Genomic DNA, 24,024 nt, shown 5'->3' with positions numbered 1-24,024 from the left:
GAGTTTAACCTTCCAATACAGGACAGCACAACTCACAAACCAATGTTGGGCAAGTTACTTCAAAACTGTCATGCCTTATTTATTACTTGTTGCTGTCATTTTGAAATAATTGGTTCCATTAGGACTGTGTCTGCCAGCGCTTGGTGACTGTACAGGAGGTCTGTGGACCGCAGGGCCACCACAAGCCCATTTCCTCAACTCTCCATTTAGTCCAGAGGTGCCCCAAGTCTGGACCAGTGAGGAGAAATGTGATAGTGGAGAAGTCCTTTTGTTCTTCAACTGGTCCAACTTGATGGTGAGTCTCCTTTTATCAAGGGTTTCTAAATGCTTGTGTTATTTATGGCATTGTTAACACTTTAGAAAGCCTTCATTCTCTCCAAACAAGACATGGAAAAACTCGTCCATGCATTTATTCTTAGGAGGCTAGATTATTGTAATGGTGTCTTGACAGGTCTCAGTAAAAATCAATCAAGCACCTGCAGCTCATCCAGAATGCTGCCGCCAGAGTCCTGACCAACACTAAGAAAATGGACCACATTACACCTGTCCTTAAATCACTGCACTGGCTCCCTGTGTGTCAAAGGATTGAGTTCAACATCCTGTTACTGGTCTATAAGTCACTGAATGGGCTTGGGCCTAAATACATGTCAGAGTTGCTGGCTGGGTATGAAGCATCCAGACCCCTCAGGTCATCAGGGACAGGTCTACTCAGCGTCCACACCTGTGGAACAAACTGAACCTCTGAGGGGGGCACAAACTGTCAGCTCATTTAAATCAGGGCTGAAAACACTGCTGTTTACTGCAGCCTTCTGATAGTATTGATTTGGGATTGATCTGGGTGATTTGGTATTGATGATTGATCTAATATTGATTTGTCTGCTGTCGAATTGATTTTAAATGATTTTTGAATGTTTTAATTCATGTTTTCGATTTTAAACTGATTCTAACTTTCAATTTCTCATTCTCTCTGTAAAGCACTATGAATTGCCCTGTGTATGAATGGTGCTATACAAATAAATTTGCCTTTGCCTTTGATTCAGAGCTGTAAAGAACCTTTAATCCATCAGAGCACCAGGTAAGGTTCACATTTTACAGCCTTTATAAAACAAGAAGTAAAGTTCTGTGGTGCAATTGTAGTGTGTGGGTGTTGTTTTTTTCCCTTCAGGGGGCTGGAACAACAATCCCTCTGCCGGACAGTTCCAAAGCATCTTCCAGCATCTGATGGTCCGGTGTGGTGTCTCACCAAGTGGGCAAGGCAACGTGGCAGCACAGGATGACACAGCCTCTCCGTCTGCTGTTGAGATCTCCTCTGCTGAAACTGCAGACAAACTCCCTTCCCACAGGCTTTGGTGGTCTTGTGGACAATGCTTTGGTCTTTATCACAGGGTTTGTGGTTCAGAGGGTTCTAAAAAGGACTCTTGTGATGTGTGCAGTGCCAGCCTGGTGACAGACACCATACACTCTTCACATGATGAGAGCTACCACCTACTTGTGCTCAGACATAATGGTGGGCCTATGATTCCAACTGAAGGCACAGTCAAGGTGGTGCGGGCAGCAGAGCGGGTGATTGGCCAGGTCCACTCAGAGCCAGTTCCCAAAATGTCAGCAGTCATGCATGTGGTCCATGAGGAGACTGGCACGGATGATGTGTTTTTGCTTGGGGACATACTGGAGACACACAATCTGCCATTGACAACCACCATTCAAACCTACTAAAACTAGTGGTGTCTGGGTTCCCCAAAATTAGGCTCCACCACATTGCACAACTCACCTCACTCAAATACCAGAGTGCAAGCACAAGAAAGCCACTGAGCCAAACTGGTCTCTGTACACACCTGGTGTCAATAGCATGACAACTGAGCAGTTAAATATCACTTTTATTGTGTAGAAACACCATTCCTCCAGATATGTAATCATTGATACACATGTAAATGTCTCTGGATGCACTGTAGGAGCAAGTAGCCCTGTTCCAAGATGGCCGCCCTGTAGGCACGCTGCTGTAGCGAGCCTCAGCAGTCAATGTGGCATCTAGTGTATGTATATACTGTATGTCTATGGATGGAATACACTGCAAGGGCAGGCTAGCTAACATTTGATTGATGAAAAGAATCAGAAAGGCAGTTACAATGACATCATCAATACAAAACCTTGTGTTACAAAGGTGAGGTGAACAATTTTAACAGTCAATCTCAAATTTAGGCCTGAAATTAGAAAATAATATTAGCTAGCTAGCTAACATGAGCTAGTTAATGTTAGCAAGCTGGCGATATTTAGCACCACCAACTAGTTAAACAAGGTCAACAGCTGTTATGATGATGGTCACATGATTGAAAAGATTAAAAACAACTCTGTGTATCAATGTGAGATAGAGTTACATAAATGAATAGAACATTACTCACTGACTGAAAACTGAAAAAGCACCAGACTTTGGTCAACTTTTTTGCCGACTTTTTTTTTTCTTTTTGCAAAGGAAAATTTCTTTGTGTAGGACCTTTTATCCACAGGGCAATTCAGAGTGCTTTACAGAGGTAGAGGGAGAACTGAAAGTTCTCAAGAGTTTAAAATTAAGTAAGTGAATTAGAACATTCAAAAGTCATTTAAAATCAATAAAAGTTTAAAATCAATCTGACAGCAGACAAATCAATATTAGATCAATCCATCAATACCAAATCAATACACTGTCAGAAGGCTGCAGGAAACAGCAGTGTTTCCAGCCCTGATTTAAATGAGCTTACAGTTTGTGCCCCCCTTACTGTGTGTTTCCACCGAATGCGAATTTGCGTGAACAGTTTCTATTCAAAGTCTATTTGAACGCGCGAATGACGCGAATTTTCAGTCTGGCGGCGCGAATGACGCGAATGAGCGAAATTCGCGAGGCGAAATATTCGTGCCACGAAATTCGCAAGGCGAAATATTTGCCATTCCCACAAGGTGAAAATATTGAACTTTGGAGAAAAATTCACATCAAGACAGTCAATCAGCGTTGAGGATGTCCCGACGTCATGGCTGACTGACTGACTGACTGGTTGTGACTGACAAGATGGCGGACAAGTTGATGTGGCTATGTGTGGAAACCCGGTGCTATATGACACTACGTGTAAAAATTACAAGAACCGGTTGAATAAAGTGGTGTCCATTCGTTACATTCTGTCACCGATCCTAGCTAGCAGGTCGTCAAACTGGCCAGTCGTCATCCGAAAATACCGCTTGAAGCGGCGGTTATGCAGACGGAGCCCTTGGAGGAGCTCGGTTCACCGAGTGGTTTAATTCACTGAGCTGAGCTCGCCTCTAGATGGTGTTGATAACCCAGATACGACGGCGTTTAGTTTTCTGGTGTATTTCTGCCTTCCACGGCAGGTACAACACAACAGTTCTGTGAATATTCATGGTGAAATGGCAGAAGGAAACGTTGCCGGAAATACTCGCTACTCGGGCAGGCGAAATTCGCGTTCGCGTCCAGTGTGAACACGCAGTCAGAGGTTCAGGGAGTTTGTTCCACTGGTGTGGACCACAGAAGCTGAAAGCAGCTTCATCCTTCTTGGTTCTGACCCTGGGGACGCTGAGTAGACCTGTCCCTGATGACCTGAGGGGTCTGGATGCTTCATACCCAGCCAGCAGCTCTGACATGTATTTAGGCCCAAGCCCATTCTGTGACTTATAGACCAGTAACAGGATGTTGAACTCAATCCTTTGACACACAGGGAGCCAGTGCAGTGATTTAAGGACAGGTGTAATGTGGTCCATTTTCTTAGTGTTGGTCAGGACTCTGGCGGCAGCATTCTGGATGAGCTGCAGGTGCTTGATTGATTTTTTACTGAGACCTGTCAAGACACCATTACAATAATCTAGCCTCCTAAGAATAAATGCAAGGACGAGTTTTTCCATGTCTTGTTTAGAGAATTTACAGAAGAATTATCTTGATGTAGAACCGTCTCTGGTGATAAAATGGTGTCGTCTGGACCTCTGGACCCTCTCTCTGTACCTAGGTAACAATCAGTGGCTGTGCATGTGTCCATGTGTTTTTGATATCTGGAAAAGTAATTGTAGCCATGACTTTCCAGAAAGTGTACCTTATTTTTTGGTTAAATATAATGTGTTTGTAGTATCCCATATAGGATGGTTTTTGCCAACGTCCAGACACGAAAATAAAACATTCATACAACATCCTTGGTCAGGGGGAGCAGGAGACGATGACAGGAAGCCTTGATAAAGAGGCAAGTAGATGTTCTTGGTTTGGTAAGGGTTAATTATGATTAGAGCCTATCCCAGCATCAACGGTCGAGAGACGGGTTACACCCTGGACAGGTCCCCAGTCCATCGCAGGGCCAACACACAGAGACAAACAACCAGTCACACTCACATTCATACCTACGGTCAATTTAGAGTATCAATCAGCCTCTTGATGTCTTTGGATTGTGGAGGAAGCCGGAGTACCAGAGAGAACCCACACAAGAACAGGGAGAACATGCAAACTCCACACAGAAAGATCCCGCGCCCGAGCCGGGACTCGAACCCGGAACCTTCTTGCTGTAAGGCTACAGTGCTAACCCCTGCACCACCGTGCAGCCCTAGAATAGCTTTGACATTAAATAAATTCAAATGTGTGTCCTTGTCTGAAACTTAGTCTTCTTTTTACTTTTTTCCCTGCAAATGTCCCTATGCATTCCATCAACTGCTGCTTCCATGGCTCAGATCTTATTCAGCATTTTGTGATCGAGAAAGTGCTCTTTTGAATGACTGGTACTCTTGAGTGTTTGGGCTCTTGTAGCTCCCATCGTTAACCCATGAAACAAGACGGTCCCTCTCACTGGTGTCAATGATGCCTTTATCATAGTGTTTTTCTATCATCAGCCTGAAGCCCACTTCATAGTAGTCTGCACTGTGGCTGGTGGTCTTGGATTTCATACCTGTGAAAAGAAAAAGAGTCAGGTGGGAAGAGAACACAGCAAAGTCATATTGAATGTTGTGGGTTGTGGGTCTACTGCTCTGAAGGCAGAAATACCTGCAAGAGGTGAAAGGAAGGGAGAGAGAAACCCACTGACTAATGGCAAGTCTTTGCCAGTCGGTACATACACTACCATTAGGGGATGGTTTAAGTCAAGCCTGAAACAGCTCGAACTCTAAGCTTTATCAAAAGCAAATGAAGGCCACTCTTAAATGCAGGGATGGTGTCCCCTCTCAGATCTGAGAAGGACTGATGGTTTCACAGGAGAGGAGCCTGAAAGCTGGAAGCTCATGGCCCTCCAATCTGTGTACGTCCTAAAGAGAAGTTGTGTTCAAGTTCAGGGCTGTGCCATGTCACAAGTCCTGTTTGTGATTTTCTTGCACATGACTATGAATCATAGTTGTGGTTACCTGCATCCTGCTTGAGAGACCGTGAAGTTGTAGGATGAGACACTATGAACATCTTCTTCAGGGTTTCCTCCATGTCGCCCTTAGCTAAGCCTTTAGCGATCTCCCTCCTGCATACATGGGGGGAAAAAAACAGCCCAAGTGAGTAAATCATGCTGCTATACATTTAATATGGAGATCAGACTGATGTTGTGCTTTGTTTGAAGTGTCATGTGGGGCCCCATAGTTCAGGCAGTGGGGCAGTCACTCAGTGGGTTTTCAACTTTAATCATAAAAACAGTCATTATTTTTTTTCCCAATTTTGACCCATAAAATTACAATGAGAATTGAGATTTTTCCCAGATTATTCACTCTCACTGCCTCCATACATACATTTGACGAAAGTGATGCTCTGACTTTCACAGAAACTCTTATTCAATACATTGTTATGATCCAGCATTCCTGTGTCTAACTCACTCTCTCTGCCTAGCCCCAAGTTCCGCCCCTGTTGGTTGGTGATTGGCTGCTTCCTCTGTCAGTCATTCTGCGGCACACGGGAAACACCAGCTGAAGCCATTTCAATGATGACCCTCCAGGGTCTGTAAGTCTGAGCTGGTCGTTTCTGTGTTGCCAGAATATTAAATAGCGTTTGTCGTCCTGACCTGCTCACTTTCCGTTCGATTTGTAAGTTTTTTCCAAGTTCGCTGCCTCGTCGCTGATTTCTAGTTTTTTCATTGTTACATTTTTTTCTAGTCCGAGTAGAGAGCACTCCTCGTTGAGTGAACTTTTTTCTAAGTGTGATTTCACTCCACTTTTTCCTGAGCCACTGGGGTGAGCCAGAAGACCCAGTTTTTCTGTGGTATTTTTGTTAGTTATTTTCCGGATTATAGCAGGTGAGTGCTGACTTTTTGGATTTCCTTTCCTCTTCTAATTGGGCTCGCTGATTCCTCAGCCTTGATTTATTTTCCTCTCCAAATTCTTGTTTCCCCCCAGAGTTCGTCTGGTGGTCGCCCTTTGTTATCGTTCTTTCAGCTTATAGTGCTGCCCGTGTTTAGATTTTAGGGTTTTTTCAAATTTTAGTTTTTGCGCCCGTGCGTTTTGTCAGTGTCTTACTTGTTTGTTGTACCTCAGAGAAACCATGACCATTGTACACCAATAAACCTCATTTGTTTAAAGCTTGAGCTCCTTGTGTGGACAAACTGTCTCCTCTTGTGCTGATTCTGGTAGCCTGGTGAAGGCAGGTCTAACAGAAATACTCTAAAACTCTTCAAGCCTTCTTCTATGATTCCAAAAAGCCATCATGCTGTCTTTCACCCACTTGGATTTGCTTTGTCTCCGTACGGAGACTCCCTGGCAGGGATTTCTACTTACAAAAAACACAATGTGTTTGTATTATGTAAGAGATGAGATGCTACAGCCTCCGTCACAGTCAGAGAAGATGGAGCAATGAAACTGAACTGGAGAAGAAGATGGTGGTCTCAGACGATACTGAGTGCCCCAATACACTCCACTATTTAACAAACTCATTTGTGCCTACACCAAATTATTTCATTCCATTCACGGAGTTCTCATCACTGGCTAATATAGCTTGTGTTGATTTGTTACAGGTTTTTATGGACATAGATGATTACATAGATGTAGACTACAAGACCACTCCCCTCAGGAGTAATGAGGTATCTTTATCTTCTATTCTACTTCTCTATTGTACTCTATCATCCTCCTTTTTTGGTCAGCCTCCCATGCAGTTCAGGACCAACTTCCCTGACTTTAGCCCTAGAACTTGTAGCATCTTTTCTCCTGTCACCAGAAACAAGGAAGCAGATTTTTGTGATGACTTTCAGGCATTTGTGATCTATGTCTATGATTTATTTTTGGACAAATTGTAACTTTTTCCTGTAAGTCCCAGGTATTTATACTAATGGATGATATTGCAATATTTGATTCCTTAATGTCCATCCATCCCTCCAATTTCTTCTACTTATCTGGGATCAGGTCAGGGGGCAGCTGCCCAAGAAGGCTACTTCATCATGCCTGAACCATGTCATCTGACTCCCCTCGATGTGACGGAGCAGCACTTCTACTCCGACCTCCTCCCCTGTCTCTAAGGGAGAGCCCTGCCAACCCCCAGAAGAAACTCATTTTAGGTGCTTGTACCTGGATCTCACCCTTTCGGCCATTACCCAGAGCTGAGGGTAGGTACGTAGATCGACCAGGAAATTGCAAGCTTTTCCTTTTGGCTCAGCTCCCTCTTTACCACGATGGATTGATGCTGAGTCCGCATCACTGTAGATGCTGCACCAATCCACCTGTCGATCTCATGATCCATCTTTCAGTCACTCATGAACAAGACCTCAAGATACTTGAACTCCTCCACTTAGGGCAGGGTCTCATCCCCATCCCAGAGATGGCACTGCACCCTTTTCCAGGCTAGAACAATGGACTCGGACTTGGCAGTGCTGATTCTCATCATGGCTGCTTCACACTCTGCAGCAAACTAATCCAGCAAGAGCTGAAAATCATGGCCTGATGAAGCCAACAGGACCATATCGTCCTCTAAAAGCAGAGACCTGATCCTGCAGACACCAAACTGGATCCCCTCAGCACACTAGCTGTGCCTGTTTCATGACCAGGACAAAAACTACAGTGCTCCTCCTGGATCCGAGGTTCAACTATGTGATGCACCTCCCACCCAATAGGCCTCTCCAGGAAGGCTGAGGTGTGAGATCCCTTGATAATTTGAACACACCCTTTGGTCCGCCTTTTAAAAAGAGGAACCAACCACCCTGGTCTCCAATCCAGAGGTCCCCCCCCCCCCCCCATGTCCACACGATAATGCAGAGTTGTGTCAACTAAGGAAGCCCTACAGCATCCAGGGCCCTGAAACACTCCAGGCAGATCTCAGCCACCTCTGGGACCCTGCCATCAATGAGCTCTTTGACCACCTCAGGAACCTCAGCCACAGTGTTAGGAGAGCCCACCCTAAATTCCTTAGGCACTGCTCCTCACTGGAAGATGTGTTGGTAGGATTGAGGAGGTCTTTTAAATATTCCCTCCACAGATCCACAACATCCCGAATCAAGGTCAGCAGCACACCGCCTTCACCATACATGGTGTTGAGAGTGCACTCCTCCCCCTTCCTGAGATGGCTGATGGTGGTGAAGAATCTCTTTGAAGCCATTCTTTCTCCATGGCCTTGCCGCACTCCTTCCATGTCTGAGTTTTTGCCATAGCAACCGCAAAATCTGCATACTGCTTCGCCTGCCAGTACTTGTTGGCTGTCTTTGGAGTCCCATGGGCCTAAAAAGCTTGATAGGACTCCTTCAGCTTAATGGCATCCCTCACCACTGGTGTCCACCAGTGGGTTCTGAGATTACGCCACGACAGGCACTGGCCACCTTATGGCCACAGCTCTGTTTAGCTGCTTCGAAAAAGGGAGGCATGGAACATGGCCCACTAGGACTCAATGTCTGTTGCCTCCCTTGGGACATGGTTCCCAGAGGAAATCTCCCAGAGGTTGGAGTTAAAACTCCTTCTTATGGAAAACTCCATCAGACAGTCTCAGCAGACCCTCATAATACTTTTTTGCCTACCAGGCCTGGCCGGCGTCCTCTCCTACCATTGTAGCCAACTGACCATCAGTTTGTGATCGGTTGACAACTACGCTCCTCTCTTAACCCAAGTGTCCAAGACATAAGACCTCAAGTCCACAAAGTCAATCATCTAACTGCAGTCCAGGGTGTCCTGGTGCCAAGCGCACATGTGGACACCCTTATGCTGAACATGATGTTCGTTATGGACAATCTGTAATGTGCACAGAAGTCCAATAACAAAGCACTGCTCCCGAAGGAGAGTATCCTCTTGTTCACCAGGTTAAACTCCTGGAATCCTGTATGTATGCCCAAAATAATACCTCTACTTCCAATATTTTTCATAGGTCCTCCAAAGACTGGAACACTTTTACAAGTGAGGTAAGTCTGAATCTCACATACCTGCATATCTTGGCAGCCCGACTGTTCCCAGTAGTGAGGGCTTCTTTGTGATGTTCAGTGCGGACCTCCATACACAGTAAGGTGTCTCCTCGGTTGTTGTGCTTGACCTTCCTCAGCTCTTTATAAAGATTTTGGAGCTTATTCGTGTCTTCTTCATGAGACCTTGGACTTTCAGTCTTTTCATCCAGAATCCTCAATGCTGTCAAATAGCTGTCTTTGGGCGGAATGTGATCTGCATTCACCTCATTGTTGCTGCACTTTCGAGCAGATTTCAGGCTGAAAAGATACAGATGTGTTCTTAATCATGGTGACATTGGAATAATAGAACTCTTGGAACTGCCACTAGTATTGGTAGTATACACATGTATAACCTGACCTGCTAACATTTTTGTGTTAACGACAGAAAGCGATAGGAATGATAAATAAACGCTTACTCTCTGTACTCTGCCACCATACCAAGATGGAAGGCTCTCATTTCATCGATTTGTTCCCTTGATAAAGTACTGGTGTTGATGGCATCCAGGAATTTTCGAGTGTCTTCCACTCTTGTCTCTTTTGTACCCCCAATGATGGTGAAAAGTCCTGGATTCTTGAAGGACTCCTCATATTGTCTGTGCAGCCTCAGGAGAGCAGCGTTCTGTGGTATATTCTGTTGGAGCTGAGGAGAGCAGCCAAAGATATCAGAACCCATCACATGGTCCAAGTTACATCCCCTCCACACGAATAATCAGCTGACATGCTGTACTTCCAACCTCATCTTTGTCAGAACTTTTTCTGTGAGATGATTATTACACAGACATATCTTCTTACAGAATACAGTTAAAAAGCTATCAATTTCATTGATGAGGCCCTATATTATCAGTAACAACATTATGTAATGTTACCATTTATTAACTCAGAATTAAAGTAAGAAAACATGCCCAATATAAAGTGTTCTATAGCTAACACACAATACAACAATACAGAGAAAACACACTTTTTCCAAATGGTCTATCAATTGTAAGTGTATGTGGAGGATTAGCAGAACAGAAGTAGTACTCATACTTCTTGACTGCACTTCCTGCGAAGATTTGCGGCATCTTTTCTCAGATTGTTGACATCTCTGTGCCCATCAGTGGTTGCCTGGGCAATAGCATGGAATAAGCAGTTCTGGCCCTCCGAGTCTACGTTGCTCGTTGTGCCATCTGGATGCACAACCCTAAAATGACCAGTGTATGGTTGATGTTCACCTCTGATCCTTCTGTTCACAGCTGATAGGTCACCATTGTTCCTGTGAAAGATGTTTAGGTGAGTTTAATGATGGATGAAATCATGCCTGGGCTGCACGGTGGTGCAGTGGTCAGCACTGGGGCCTCACAGCAAGACGGTTCCGGGTTTCCTGCGATGGACTGGTGACCTGTCCAGGGTGAACCCCGCCTCTTGCCCGTACGTGCTGGGATAGGCTCCAGCCCCCCCACAACCCTTAATAGAAAGGAATAAGTGGAAGACGAAGAATGAATGAATGAATGAATTAAATCATGCCTGCCATAACAAAGATGTTGTGGATACGTCGATAGTCGCAGAAAGTGCCATGGACTTGGATGTTTCAGAAATATGTCTTTCAACAGGGTTGTGATGTGGAATAGAAACTCTATGATGCTAGTCTTCCATCCATCCATCCATCCATTTTCTTCCGGTTGTGGGGGGGGGGGAGCCTATGCCAGTGACTGTCGGGCAAAAGGCAGGGTACACCCTGGACAGGTCGCCAGTCCATGGCAGGGCCAACACATAGAGACAGACAACCATTGGCTCTCCCATGCCTACGGTCAATTTAGAGTCTGGATTAACCTGGTCCCCTCTGGCATTTCTTTGGACTGTGGAGGAAGCTGGAGTACCAGAGAGAACCCACACAGGAACAGGGTGAACATGCAGAGTCACCAAGAAAGACCCTATGCTCCATCCAGGACTCAGACTCGGAACTTTCTTGCTGTGAGGCGACAGTGCTGACCACTGCACCACTGTGCAGCCAGTGCTAGTCTTATTATACATATTCATTATTACATGTTTATACATCTGTAATTTTAATCATTGAATGCTATCAAAGTCATCAAACATTTCTTTGCTGTTCAAGTGTGATGATTAATTTCAAAGATGTGATGCTTACTGTTGAGATGTGTCTTTGCTTTTAACCAGTTGAAGTGTTATGTCTTCATGGGATTTTCCTCTCCCTGGGTAGTACTCTTCATAGAGAGCTTTTCCTTGCTCATTTGTGACAGTGATGCGGATACCTTTGCCTTCCAGCAAGTTGCTTTCTGTGAGAATGTGAAGATGAAGTGCCGTGGCAGGTATCCCAGAGCTGTCCAGACTCTTTGCATAGAGCAACAGTTCCTGTTCTTCAGCCTTTGGCAGGGGCTCCATTGGCGCCTGCGTGGCCATCCTCAGTTTGTAACTTGTCCTCTGATCATCGAAAAATCGCTGTGTTTTCTGTCTGCCAAGGACATTATTAACACATTTCCCAATTTTGTGGTTTACCCGTGAATTGGTGATGCGAGAGGTAATGGATGCCAGGTGTTCTACAAAAGCATTAACAAAAGCTTCGGACACACACTCTGCAATTTCCTGAATGAAATCTTCTTTCAGCCGTTTCACATCTGTCAAATTTTTTCTTCCATCTTTTACTTCATCCTTTTCCAGATATTCCATTTTTGTCAAAAACTGAGGGATAAACTGGTCATTGATGATACCTTCTGTTGGAACAGCCTTTAACATTTCAATGACTGACGTCACGTACTGGGCTGCACTCAAAGCCACGGTGACAGTTGCAACTATATTTGATGCTTTATTTTTCTCCAGAACTCTCAAGGCAGAGTTGGCCACTTGATGCAGACTGTTAATGACCTCGTGCACCCTTGTGAGGTTTGTTAGCAGTTGTGGAATGACTTCTGTGGTCATGTATATAACTGATTTGTGAAGGCGCTTCTTGGACTCAGGATCAATTTCAAAGTTATCTGTCTTTGCTTGGATTGCTTCCTTTGGTACTTCCTGGCTGATGAACTGAATCAGAGCATCATCCAAGGCTTGGTTTTGTCTAACTAATGATAAAACTTTCTTCTTGAAAGCTGACTGAAATATTTCTTTAAAAGTAGCCTTGAATCCTTCATACATACCATAATTCACAGCAGCAAGTACTCCTTGCGTTCCTAGTTCCTGAGCGGTATACTTTGCTGCATGTTTGATGACCTGCATCACTGTAACTGGCGCAGCCCTAGTGCCTCCGACAATGCCTTTAACTCCTCTGTGGATCAATGTCCTTATATTCTTCAGTCCGTTAAGTCCATGTTTCCACAGGAACTGTAATCCACCACAGACCAGAGATACTCCGATACTGATGCTTTTAGAAATGGCCCAGTCAGCCCAGGAGAAACTTCCCTTGAAAATCCCAATAGTGCCACTAATCATGTCAGACACTCCCTCACTTATTAAACCCAAGCCAATATTTGTAGCTGCACCAAATGATAAAGCACAGACTAAAGTGCCACCAAGCACTTGCAAGACACCGATGAAAAAGCAGATGAGAGAATCAAAGGAAAATCTAGGCTTCTTTTTTACTTCAAATACGATTCCCAGACCATAACTGTACATTTTCCTAAGTTCATTTGCTGTGACAAAGTCTTTCTCTTCCAGGAGAGAGAAGGTCGATGAGTCTTCTGTGATGGCATCATCTCCACTTTTCTGAAGTTCAACAATCTTATCCAGGGCACTCTCAATGTAACCCTTCCAAGATTTAAAGATGTTCATCCTGACCTGCATTTGCAGCAAGAGGTTAGTGTTTTCATGGTGGATTTTAAAATCACTCTTTGATGAGAGATTGCAGAAAATCATAGTGTTTGTTGTTTCAGACAGAAAAACATCCACCAAGTCCTGTGCTTTCTTCAGCAACTCTTTTCCTTCAGACATGTAACCTTTCTTGCGAAGGTTGATTGTCACATAAGCCTTGTTATACAAGGCAACAGCACTAAAAAATGGATCAGATTCAGCAGCATTCTGACAGTATTGCTGTGCACCATAGCATTCTCTGCTATTGCAACGGTGTAGGTCCGTTCTGCTTGCTGCCTGCTTGATATGATCATGGAAGTTCCTGCTTTTCCCTTTAAGAAGTGAGGAGCTTCTCTGTTGTAAATGTCCTCGAAGATTTTCCATTAATTCTTGGATTTCTGTTTCCTTCCGGACTTCTCGAATGTGTGCTTCCTGTTGAATGAGCCAGAAAGCCCATGACTCCTTCAGTGAAGTCACAGCAGGATGATAATCAAATTTTGCCCGATAGCTTTTAAAACATTCTGGAACTTTGTTTATGTTTATGCCATCACAATTGATCTTCTCCCTCTCAGTGTATTTGTCTCGAAAATCATCCAAAAATCCACAAAATGTGGAGAACAGTTTTTGTTTCAGGTCAATCACATGGAACTCCCTCTCCATATGCTTTATGTGGTTGAGCTCGCTCTGTTCTCTGAGCTGCCTGATGATGTCAACAGACTGACCTTGGTAAGCAGACTCAAGTTGCTCTGTGTTGAGGATCATTTGTACCTTGCCTGGATTTCCTTTGCGACCCGTGCGCCCAAAGACTTGCTTCTCCACACGTTGACTTGTTGGAACATATGTCAGAAGGACAAAGAGCCCCCCACATGTGTTGACCTTTGGGTCAATACGTATGTCAGTCCCACGTCCAGCAAGATTTGTAGCAATGATAATGTTTCCTCCACTAAATGTTTGATTCTCAATCTCATGCCTCCCACTGACTGTGTACATGGTGATTGGATGAATTTGATCCTTTTGCATTTCTCCGTGTAGCTCATTAGCTGTCTTGACATCCTCACATATTATAAGAACGACCTGTCCTCCGTCAGCAACTTTCTTTGCAGTTTCACAGACTTTCTCTATCCACTGTCTGTTTCCTCCTCGCACCTGAACCGCAGGAAGCTCTACCACCTTCTTACGCCGATGATTTGGTATGACATAGCTGTTGATCTTGTAGTGTTCAGATAGGAAGGATTTCTCTGCATCTCCTCCTAAAGTCCCTGAAACACCAAAAATGCCTTCTCCACTGAGATACTTTTCAAAGTAATGGATGTTTGACATGTAGTTTGTCACTGTAGTCAGTGGCGAAATGGCCAGGCAATGTTTCATCTCTAAAAACTGCTGGAGGCCATCCCCCCACTTTGTGCTCTTCTGTAGCACGCCACTGGACACAAAGTCCACAGGTATGATGGCATCATACTGATGGCTCTTACTTTCATCCTCATCTTTTGCCTCAGCCTCTGGGCCTTTCTCAATCAGGTACTCCCTACCCTCTACCATCACAATGGCTCTAAGCGCATTCTCAGCAAACTGCGGTAAGAGCTGTTCTGTGTACTCCTTCAAAAAAGATGGGATCACAATAAAGGCTTTGATTTCCTGACTATGCATTGGATCACATTCATCCGAATACTTGATTTTGGATTTTAAATAGTCAACAGTCCATGAGATGAGATTATTCTCTGCCATGATTTGACATGCGCAGCCCCTCTCAAGCAGAAGCAGTTTAACTTTGTCTTTTGGCGACTGTGAATGCCAAATTTCTCCATAAGTGATGGCTTTGTTGTCAGTCACAGAGAAGTATTCAAACAGGTCACCTCCTTCAACTATCGTCTCAAATTCTCGCAGCAGTTTATATTGTTCAGCAGGTCCAATTTTGTTCATGATTTTCTCAAGTGCCTTCAGCTTGGTATCCATTAAGTCCTGCTTTGCATCCTGGGCTTCCCCTTTACAATCAGCTTTTACCAAATCATCAATCTCATTTTGTGAGAAAATCTTAAGACTCACTCCAAGCTGCAGTATGTCCTCGATGGAAAAGTCCTCACATTCGGAGACATCCAATGCAGATACCACAGTGTTGTGGAAGAACTGGGGTCGACTGATCCAGTTTATCTCCCATGAGTCCATCATTTCTATTGGTCGACATGCAGACAGCCGGGCCCAAATACCAGCAAGGACTTGTTCCATGTGCCTCAAAATACTGTCCTGATGAGACAAAAATGTTATTTGGACTCCGTTGTCCAAGGTCATGTAATCAACTTCGTCTACAATTACCATCTCAAACCGTCTAGTCCCCCTTGTTGTTTGCCCCTCAAAGTCCTGTCTCAATGTGTCAGCTGCAAATGTCCCTATTGTGCCATAAACTATGTCCTGGCTGTATGCCTCTTTAACCAGCTCTTCAAAATTTTCATTTGTCCTTTTATTTGGTGGAACAACAGATGATGTCAAACCAAGCTTGGAAAATAAGTTTTCCCATTCTTTTTGGTCCCGATTTGCTAAAACTGGAGAGCTTGTCACAATGTCCGGCTTGATTCCACGGATGGCTTGTATGGCTGCAAACATTGCTAAAATGCAAGTCTTTCCTTCACCTGTGGAAATTTCTATGAGCCGGCCCTTTTCTCCTCTGGCTTGTGGCAGCAGCAGTACAAGTAAGGATGCCAGTTGAGTCAGTCTGGGGAAGTAGCCTTGGACTTGGACCATACCGAACCATCCTGCTAGTCCTGTTGTTGTTACCTTTGTGCACTCCTTCACAGCTATAGACATAAATAGCAACACCTTCTGAAGACAAGCAATGTCTGGATCATCCAAATAAAGTGAACATATCCTCTTTTTTCCTTTGTGGATTTGGTCTTTATTTAATGTTGGATTGTTGGGCAGTTTGGCCAGCTCGTCTTTGACATGTCGAAGCACATCTTCGACAATGTTCAATATTGTCTCTGGGTAGTTTGCTTCCCTCATTTCACTCATCAGTGTGTCAAGGTCTTTATCATCCTCGCTCTCCACCTGTTGCCGCAGCCCATTTGCTGGATCTCTTTCCTGGAGAGCACTTAAAACAGAGGAACAGCTTAGTCTGTGGGTCAGCGCTATTTCAAGGACAGCTGTGACTTTGCTGCTAGGCCTCTTCATAACCCTTTGCAGAAAAAGGAGGATTTCCACTGGTGTCCAGATGCCATTAAAAAGGATATGTCCAAGAAGCACTCTGCTGGCAGATGTAAGAGCTGACACAGACTCAGTGACGCTGTATAAGATCCTGACTGCCAGGTCAGGGTTTTCCTTCTGCATGTGTTTTAATAAACTGAGCAAAAAGATGTGCTCTTTAGTTTTTGAGGCTGACAGGTAGTCTTCTCTGCCAGAGACACCGTCTTGGAGCAGCTGCAACATAGCCTTAACCACATTCAGTCTTTCTGTGAGGGTAAGATCCTCATAGCCAAATGCTCGTTCTATGGCTAACAGAGAGGAAAAGGTCACACGATCAACTCCAAAATACTTAATCATTAGCTCATTCTGAAGCATCTTCATCCTGTCTTCCAGTTTCCCCACTGTACGGCCTTTATCTTCACTGATTTTAAATTCCATCAGGATGTCAGCAAACTTCTGCTCCACCACTGAAAGCTGCATTGAAAAGGAGGACAACATACTTTAAAAAAACAGGATTTGCAGAATTAATTTTGAAGGATTTTAGCAGAGGAGAGTCAGGTTGTGTGGGGGAAGCAGGACCATAATGCACATACAGGAAGCAGGCAGGGAAACCACAACACACAAGCACAACTGACGTCCATATGAGAAGACCACAACTAAAGGTAAAACTGGACAGTCTCAAGGGCTGTAGTTCCAAACCAAACACTATGGCCCGAGTTGTGATACTAAGGATAACAAGAGGAAACCCACCTCATCCAATGGTTCTGTGGGGGTTGCTTGTCCTTGGTCAATGTAAACCATTTGGTTGTGCTCTTGCTTCTGTAGTTCCCATAATTCTTGTTGCTCTTGCCTCTGCTGTCGTAGTAGCTCCTGGCGTTCCTTTTCCTGTCTCTGCTGTTCTAATCGTTGCTGCTCTCGTCTCTGCTGCTCTAAATGTTCCTTTTGTCGTCTCTGCTGTTCTAGTTGTTCTTGCTCTCGTCTCTGCTGTTCTAATCGTTGCTGCTCTCGTCTCTGCTGTTCTAATCGTTGCTGCTCTCGTCTCTGCTGTTCTAATCGTTGCTGCTCTCGTCTCTGCTGTTCTAATCGTTGCTGCTCTCGTCTCTGCTGTTCTAAATGTTCCTTTTGTCGTCTCTGCTGTTGTAGTCGTTCTTGCTCTTGTCTCTGCTGTTGTAAGCATTTCTCCTTTTCTGTTGCAAGAGTATCTCTTGTTAGTAGGATCAACATGAATTAATTGGAAAGGGCATTAATTGGAAATAATGTAATGCACTCAGACTCAGCATTTTACATTAAATCAATGGCAGGTAGAAGTGAGCAATACTTGAAAAATGTAACCATCAGTAATAATAATTAATCTGTATTATACTTGTTAAAATTCTTCACCATAAAAACCTAAATAGCAGACCAGTTAGTGATGTTATTGAGCAGTAAACTGGTTTCTCAATATTGACACAATCTTAGCCTCTTACCAAAATGCGGGCACACGTGGTAATGTCCTTCGGTTCCACAGAGCAGTTGAAACTGTGAGCTGTTTCTGCATTCTCTTATAGTGTATTTATATCCACCATAATCACATTGTAGATCAGCCTCTTTGTGATTTTCATATCTCAGGTAGATTGGGTAGCCAACCTCAAAGACTGCAGTAGCACCAGGTGCTAAAGATCTGTATTCCTGCAGAGAAACAACGAGAAGACAATCAGGATCTGAATGCTATTTGTCTGTTCCTGAAGTGTTTCTTCAGTGTTCCTTCAAGGGTTCCAGTTCATCATTACAAAGAGCTATGGTAATCAGTTTTTTCCTGATCATATAAAGCTTAGAAAATGGAAATATTGAAGGGGTGGATGAAATAAGCATGTGGACCTTGACCCGATCATGACAGTCTCACTTTTATTTAGTTTGAGAGGATTGCTCTACAGATTTTGATGGACTGCAGACTGTCACTGAGGGTGGTGGGGGGCATTAGGTTTGGTGGAGGTATACATTTGTGTGTAATCAGCATAACAGTTAATTCCATAATTGCACAGAGTGTTACCAAGAAGGAGAAAATAGATGATGATGACAAGTGGTCCCAGCACTGATCCTTAAGAATGCCATGATGAAGGGGACGCTGACATTTGGTTCCTATGCAAATTGCTTCCTGTCAGATTGGTACGGTGTGAATCAGAGGGGGAATGTGCTGTTGACTCCTCTACCATCCAGATGCTTCATGAATGTTAAACAGGGTCATGGGGTGATGGCAGTTTTCAGGAGGTCCTGACATATCAGGATGAAGTGCAACTTGTCTGCCCTGAAAACCCTGAGCATGGGAGCAGTGTTCCCTTTAATATTCATGTGTCTGGGCAGACACACAAGATCCCTGAGTGCACTGAGGATGTCTGTGAGCAACATTAGTTGTGCACGATGTGGCCACACACCAGTATCACACCAATTCACCTGATGAGAGAATAGCAAGGTACATGGCTTGTTAAAAGAATCAAATTACACCAGAAATTTTGATTAGTTTACTTTTAATATTTTTGAGGGTTTACCACTCAACCACTGAGCTGCTGTTGCCGTCTCTTAAGTCTGCTGAACTGTTGTTAGCTAGCTAACCTTTATGGTGCCGCGGCTCCTATGGGCAGGGCACATCCACAAGCACTGTCAATGCTATGATTGGTTGTGTAGCATAAATGTACAATTGTATTGTACACATCTGTTTTTAATTTTACTGTTTTTACTAAAAAAAACCACTGTTCATGACCTTTTTACTGCACTTTCAAAAACTGGTGACAAACGTTTCACTTCAGCCAGTGTATTTTGTCAGTCCCATGGAATGGTGATATCACTGACAAAATGATACTCTGAAATGGGCAGCAGCCCCCTTGGACGTGGCCTTTGTTTTGGGATGGAAAAACAAAAAACTGAGAACGATCAGGTGCTGGTGAATTCTACTTAAGTCCGAAATTCAAAAGATGAAGGCTCTATCATTGAGACTGTCGGGATTTTTTGGTTTGTGAGAGATCAGCCCCTCTTGCAAACATTAAGAACCCCCAGAGGTGGTCTTTAATTCAAGTGAATGAAGTCAGTGGACTGTTGTCATATTTCACGAAGGTGCGTAACGTTGAGTTTTAGTCTGCGAGGGGAATGCAGATCAAAGGTGCTTTTTTGGCCCCTGCCATCGCCACCACCACCTGATCCTGATCTGGCGAGGCTGGTGACACCCCCGCCCTCTGATGCTGTTGTATCCGTATCTCATCCTGTGCTGCACGTGCTACAGCAAAGCCTAATGATTTGCATTATTACAGTCCCCTTTTGTTGTTAAGATCAGATATTCAAAATCAGAGCACAGACCAGGGCACTAAGAGGCCATCAATAGACATCTGAGTATTCCCAGGGGGGTTCCAGGTGTAACCCTAGGCTAACCCTAACCCCACACAGGTGTGACATCACTCAACCAATCAGAGAGCCTGGTGTCGTTCCCTCTGAAGTCGAGATTGAGCCAGGACTTCGAGGTTGATTTTCCAGTGGTGTTCACTTTCAGCTCAGGAGAAAAGAGCACTCCTGACCTGCAGACCCAGACCTCCACCTGCTCCAGGTGAAGGAGAGAGCACATCTGATGTTTGCACGCAGGAGCATAAGGAGGTGGAGCAGGTGTGGGAAGAGGTGGTCCATGTCTCCAGGTTCTCAGGCAGCAGTGCTGCTCCTCTGCTGGTCTGGGTGATGAGTTTCTAATATCTCATCCCTCATGACCCCACCGACCAGAGACCAGCCTCTTCTGGATCCATGGAGCAAACATCTCCTGCTGCTCCTCTACATTGAGGCACCATGGAGGCCCCAGACCAGCCTCAGTTACAGGCTCGAGCACCTGGTGCAGGTGGAGCACCTGGAGCAGGTGGAGCACCTGGAGTACCTGGAGCAGGTGGAGCACCTGGAGCAGGTGGAGCACCTGGAGCAGGTGGAGCACCTGGTGCAGGTGGAGCACCTGGAGCAGGTGGAGCACCTGGTGCAGGTGGAGCACCTGGTGCAGGTGGAGCACCTGGAGCAGGTGGAGCACCTGGAGCAGGTTCACTTGCTGGTTTAAGGGTGAGGCTTGGCAAGAAAGGACCATGAGCCTGCTTAGAACCAGCAATGATGCTTGAGCCTGATGGAGTGGCAGCTTGATGATTGATTACAAGAGGACCCATGTCACACAAGGCAATCTCTACATTTCATTTGGTTCTTCTTAGGTTGGAGAAAGTGAAAGTTGTGAAAATCCCGTGAATACTCACCCCAGATTTAGTGTTGTGGTGCCACGTGTAGCCAGTGTCATTACATACAGAATAGGTTTTCCCCATGGTGTTCAGGCTGTAAATCACATTTACAGAAACACACACACACACACACACACACACAATATTATTTACATACATCAATTCAAATACAACACCGGCTTCTTGCCACCGTCCAAAGACATCAAGAGGGGACGAGGCTGATTGATTCTCTAAATTGACCGTAGGTGTGACTGTGAGAGTGAATGGTTGTCTGTCTCTATGTGTTGGTCCTGCGATGGACTGGTGACCTGTCCAGGGTGAACCACGCCTCTCACCGGAAGGCTGCTGGGATAGGCTCCACCCCCCATGATCCTTAATGTGTAGGAATAAGAGGAAGACAATGGATGGATGAATGAATGAAGTCAAATACAGCAGATGTGCAGCATGGCTCCGAGGCAGAGGGCTGTCTAGCACATGAAAGTGTCTCTGGTTCGATCCCCACGTCCCTCCAGTGACCATGTCAAAGAGCCCTTGAGCAAGAAGCTGAGCTCCTAAGTGCCCCTGATGAGCAGGCAGCTCCTTGCATGGCAGCTTCACCCTCAGTGTGTGTGTGTGTGTGTGTGTGTGTGTGTGTGTGTGTGTGTGTGTGTGTGTGTGTGTGTGTGTGTGTGATATGTGAACGGGTGAATGAGAGACTCTACAGTACTTTGAGTGCTAAGGCAGAAAGGTGCTAAATAACAATGAGTCCATTTACCAAACCAAAGAGAGAACAAAGGAACACATTTTTAAAAAATCAAAAATGTCTTTTTCTAAAAAAGGTTTTATTTTAGAAAGGCAAGTGTCTAAAAACTGCACTGAACTTAATTTCTGTAATGTCATCGTAACTGAATTGCTACTGATATTTGAACTTTATTATAGAAAAAATATTGAATACATGAAGTACAATACAAGGACAGTGACCAGTGTGCAATATGAATAAACAAGTAGAAATACCCATCTGTACAATCCATCCTTCCATTCATCCCTCCTTCCATTCATCCCTCCCTCCATCCATCCACCATCCATCCCTCCCTCCATCCCTCCATCCTTCCACTCATCCATCTTCTCCCTCTTCTCCTGTTAAGGGTATAAAAACGCCTGAAGCAGCAGACAATCGGTGTTGTTCACTGTAGCTGCATGATAAGAAGAGTGGTAGTTTCAGGATGTCACCACAGGAGGGCAGTCAGCCAATGAATTTGGATGGCATTACAAGACAATGAAGAGGCACAGGTTGTGAGGAGAACTTAAAAAAAAGACCGAATGGCTCCATCTAGTGGACATCAGGGCACATGGTCATCTTTATATTAAAGACTCTTCATAGAGCACTTTATTGTCTGAAGGCAGTGTGGTTAAAAAGTGTGTTTTCAATCGGTATTGTTGTAATTTTACAATCTTCAACAACCAGTCTGACAGAAACACTTTCACCTTCAAGTCTCTGATAATAATAACAGTGATTTGTGTCTAGAAGTCAACACTTTGAGGTGCCGCACATGGAGGAACCACGTCCTATCCTACTGTTGGTGTTGATAGTATTATTGAGTGATTATGCAGGCTTTAGTTCAAATGACTGTCCCCAGCTGGGCACCATACACAGGATACATAAATGTGCTGATTGACTTCCTCACTACATGGCTTAGGATTAAAGCGTACTTGCCACTACCTACTAATGAGCTCGTAGAATAATGAATACTCACATGAGAGGAGGTTCTGTAACGACTGGTTAGAATAGTCTCTACACCTTCATGTAGCTCAGCTGTTGTCCTTCATAGAGTAAAAATGCCTCTGGCCAAGTACATTCCCTGTGTGTGTGTGTGTGTGGGGGGGGGGGGGGGTCACCGAAACAGTTTCACTTTCAATTTCCTACAAAACTCCTGCTGACGTCACATTTCTCTTCAAAAGCAGCAGACAATCGGTGTTGTTCACTGTAGCTGCATGATAAGAAGAGTGGTAGTTTCAGGATGTCACCACAGGAGGGCAGTCAGCCAATGAATTTGGATGGCATTACAAGACAATGAAGAGGCACAGGTTGTGAGGAGAACTTAAAAAAAAAAACGAATGGCTCCATCTAGTGGACATCAGGGCACGTGGTCATCTTTATATTAAAGACTCTTCATAGAGCACTTTATTGTAGTAGAATAGTGATTTGTGTCTAGAAGTCAACACTTTGAGCTGCCGCACATGGAGGAACCACGTCCTATCCTACTGTTGGTGTTGATAGACACCCTGGAATCCGTTCAACACCGCCTGCGCTCAACACAACAACTCACTGAAGATCACCCCACTACCTTCCCGAGGAACAACCTCTTCTAAGCAGCCCCACTACAAGCCTGATCAAAAAGGAAGGTCTTCATTCTGCTCTTAAAGGTCGAGAGGGGGTCTGGGTCCTGGACTGAAACTGGGAGACGGTTCCACAGGAGGGGAGCCTGAGAGCTGAAGGCTAGACTTTTGTCTACTTTCAAAGTTGTTGTTTTTCCACAGAGCAAAGACATTAACAAAGAGGACATGATGTCGTTCCTACATGGAAGCAGACACAAAGCAACATTGTTGCCAACTTTCCAGTGAGTGGATATGAAACAACAACAATATGTACGTGGTCACACAAAAGTTCATTATGAGGAGGACGCTGCCATGAGGGACCTCTGAGTCTTTCCGCCATGGACCAAGGCAAACGGGCCAGACCACTTTATTCTCTGTGGAAGGAAATGCCACTGTTACCAGATGTCGTGGTAATAAAGTTGTTTAATTCATGTTTCTTCCAACTCTGACTTCCTGTCTCAAGGACTTTTAAACTGTTGTGCGTCTCTTTACCCGTGACCACATGACTGGTAATGAAGCCAGTCCTGAGAGAGCTCATGTTTTCAGACTCCCAGGCCTCCATGCATGGTTTGGTGATGCAGCACAGAAGCAGTTTTAGGTCTACAGAAAGACTCGTTTAGGCTACGCTCCTATAGCCTTTATTGGTACGTTGTGGCTACGCTCCTATAGCCTTTATTGGTTCGTTTAGGCTACGCTCCTATAGCCTTTATTGGTGTGTTCTGGCTACGTTCCTATAGCCTTTATTGGTACGTTGTGGCTACGCTCCTATAGCCTTTATTGGTTCGTTTAGGCTACGCTCCTATAGCCTTTATTGGTGTGTTCTGGCTACGTTCCTATAGCCTTTATTGGTTCGTTTAGGCTACGCTCCTATAGCCTTTATTGGTGTGTTCTGGCTACATTCCTATAGCCTTTATTGGTACGTTCTGGCTACGCTCCTATAGCCTTTATTGGTACGTTCTGGCTATGTTCCTATAGCCTTTATTGGTTCGTTTAGGCTACGCTCCTATAGCCTTTATTGGTGTGTTCTGGCTACGCTCCTATAGCCTTTATTGGTGTGTTCTGGCTACGTTCCTATAGCCTTTATTGGTACATTCTGGCTATGTTCCTATAGCCTTTATTGGTACGTTGTGGCTACGCTCCTATAGCCTTTATTG

General features: G+C 44.6%; 1 protein-coding gene across 1 annotated transcript; it reads right to left on the bottom strand.

Moving 5' to 3' along the window:
* Positions 1 to 1,001: 1,001 nt before the first annotated feature.
* Positions 1,002 to 22,372, bottom strand: LOC147271377 (uncharacterized). Its single transcript, XM_086202630.1, has 10 exons — positions 22,249 to 22,372; positions 20,534 to 20,609; positions 17,756 to 17,957; positions 17,040 to 17,476; positions 11,464 to 16,763; positions 10,365 to 10,590; positions 9,755 to 9,978; positions 9,321 to 9,596; positions 5,356 to 5,462; positions 1,002 to 4,907 (listed from the first exon to the last, which is right to left on the bottom strand). Exons 2-10 carry the CDS (start codon positions 20,597 to 20,599, stop codon positions 4,696 to 4,698), a joined length of 7,050 nt encoding a protein of 2,349 aa, XP_086058756.1. The 5' UTR covers positions 20,600 to 20,609; positions 22,249 to 22,372; the 3' UTR covers positions 1,002 to 4,695.
* Positions 22,373 to 24,024: the final 1,652 nt, after the last annotated feature.

Source organism: Aulostomus chinensis, chromosome 1 (assembly GCF_037954235.1).
Source record: "Aulostomus chinensis isolate RoL2024-O1b breed Wild chromosome 1, RoL_Achi_v1.0, whole genome shotgun sequence".
In the NCBI taxonomy this organism is placed as follows: Eukaryota; Metazoa; Chordata; class Actinopteri; order Syngnathiformes; family Aulostomidae; genus Aulostomus; species Aulostomus chinensis.
The sequence above is the reverse complement of the archived record's forward strand: the minus strand, read 5'-3'. Positions and strand labels throughout refer to the sequence as shown.

Bases quoted from the DNA above. Each gene is read 5' to 3' on its own strand.
- LOC147271377 (XM_086202630.1), bottom strand. From the start codon at position 20,599: ATGGGGAAAACCTATTCTGTATGTAATGACACTGGCTACACGTGGCAC. The intron at 17,477-17,755 runs GTAAGAGGCTAA...CTCTTGCAACAG, and splicing joins CCACGTGTGCCCGCATTTTG to AAAAGGAGAAATGCTTACAA. The intron at 4,908-5,355 runs GTAACCACAACT...TTCTTTTCACAG, and splicing joins GTCTCTCAAGCAGGATGCAG to GTATGAAATCCAAGACCACC.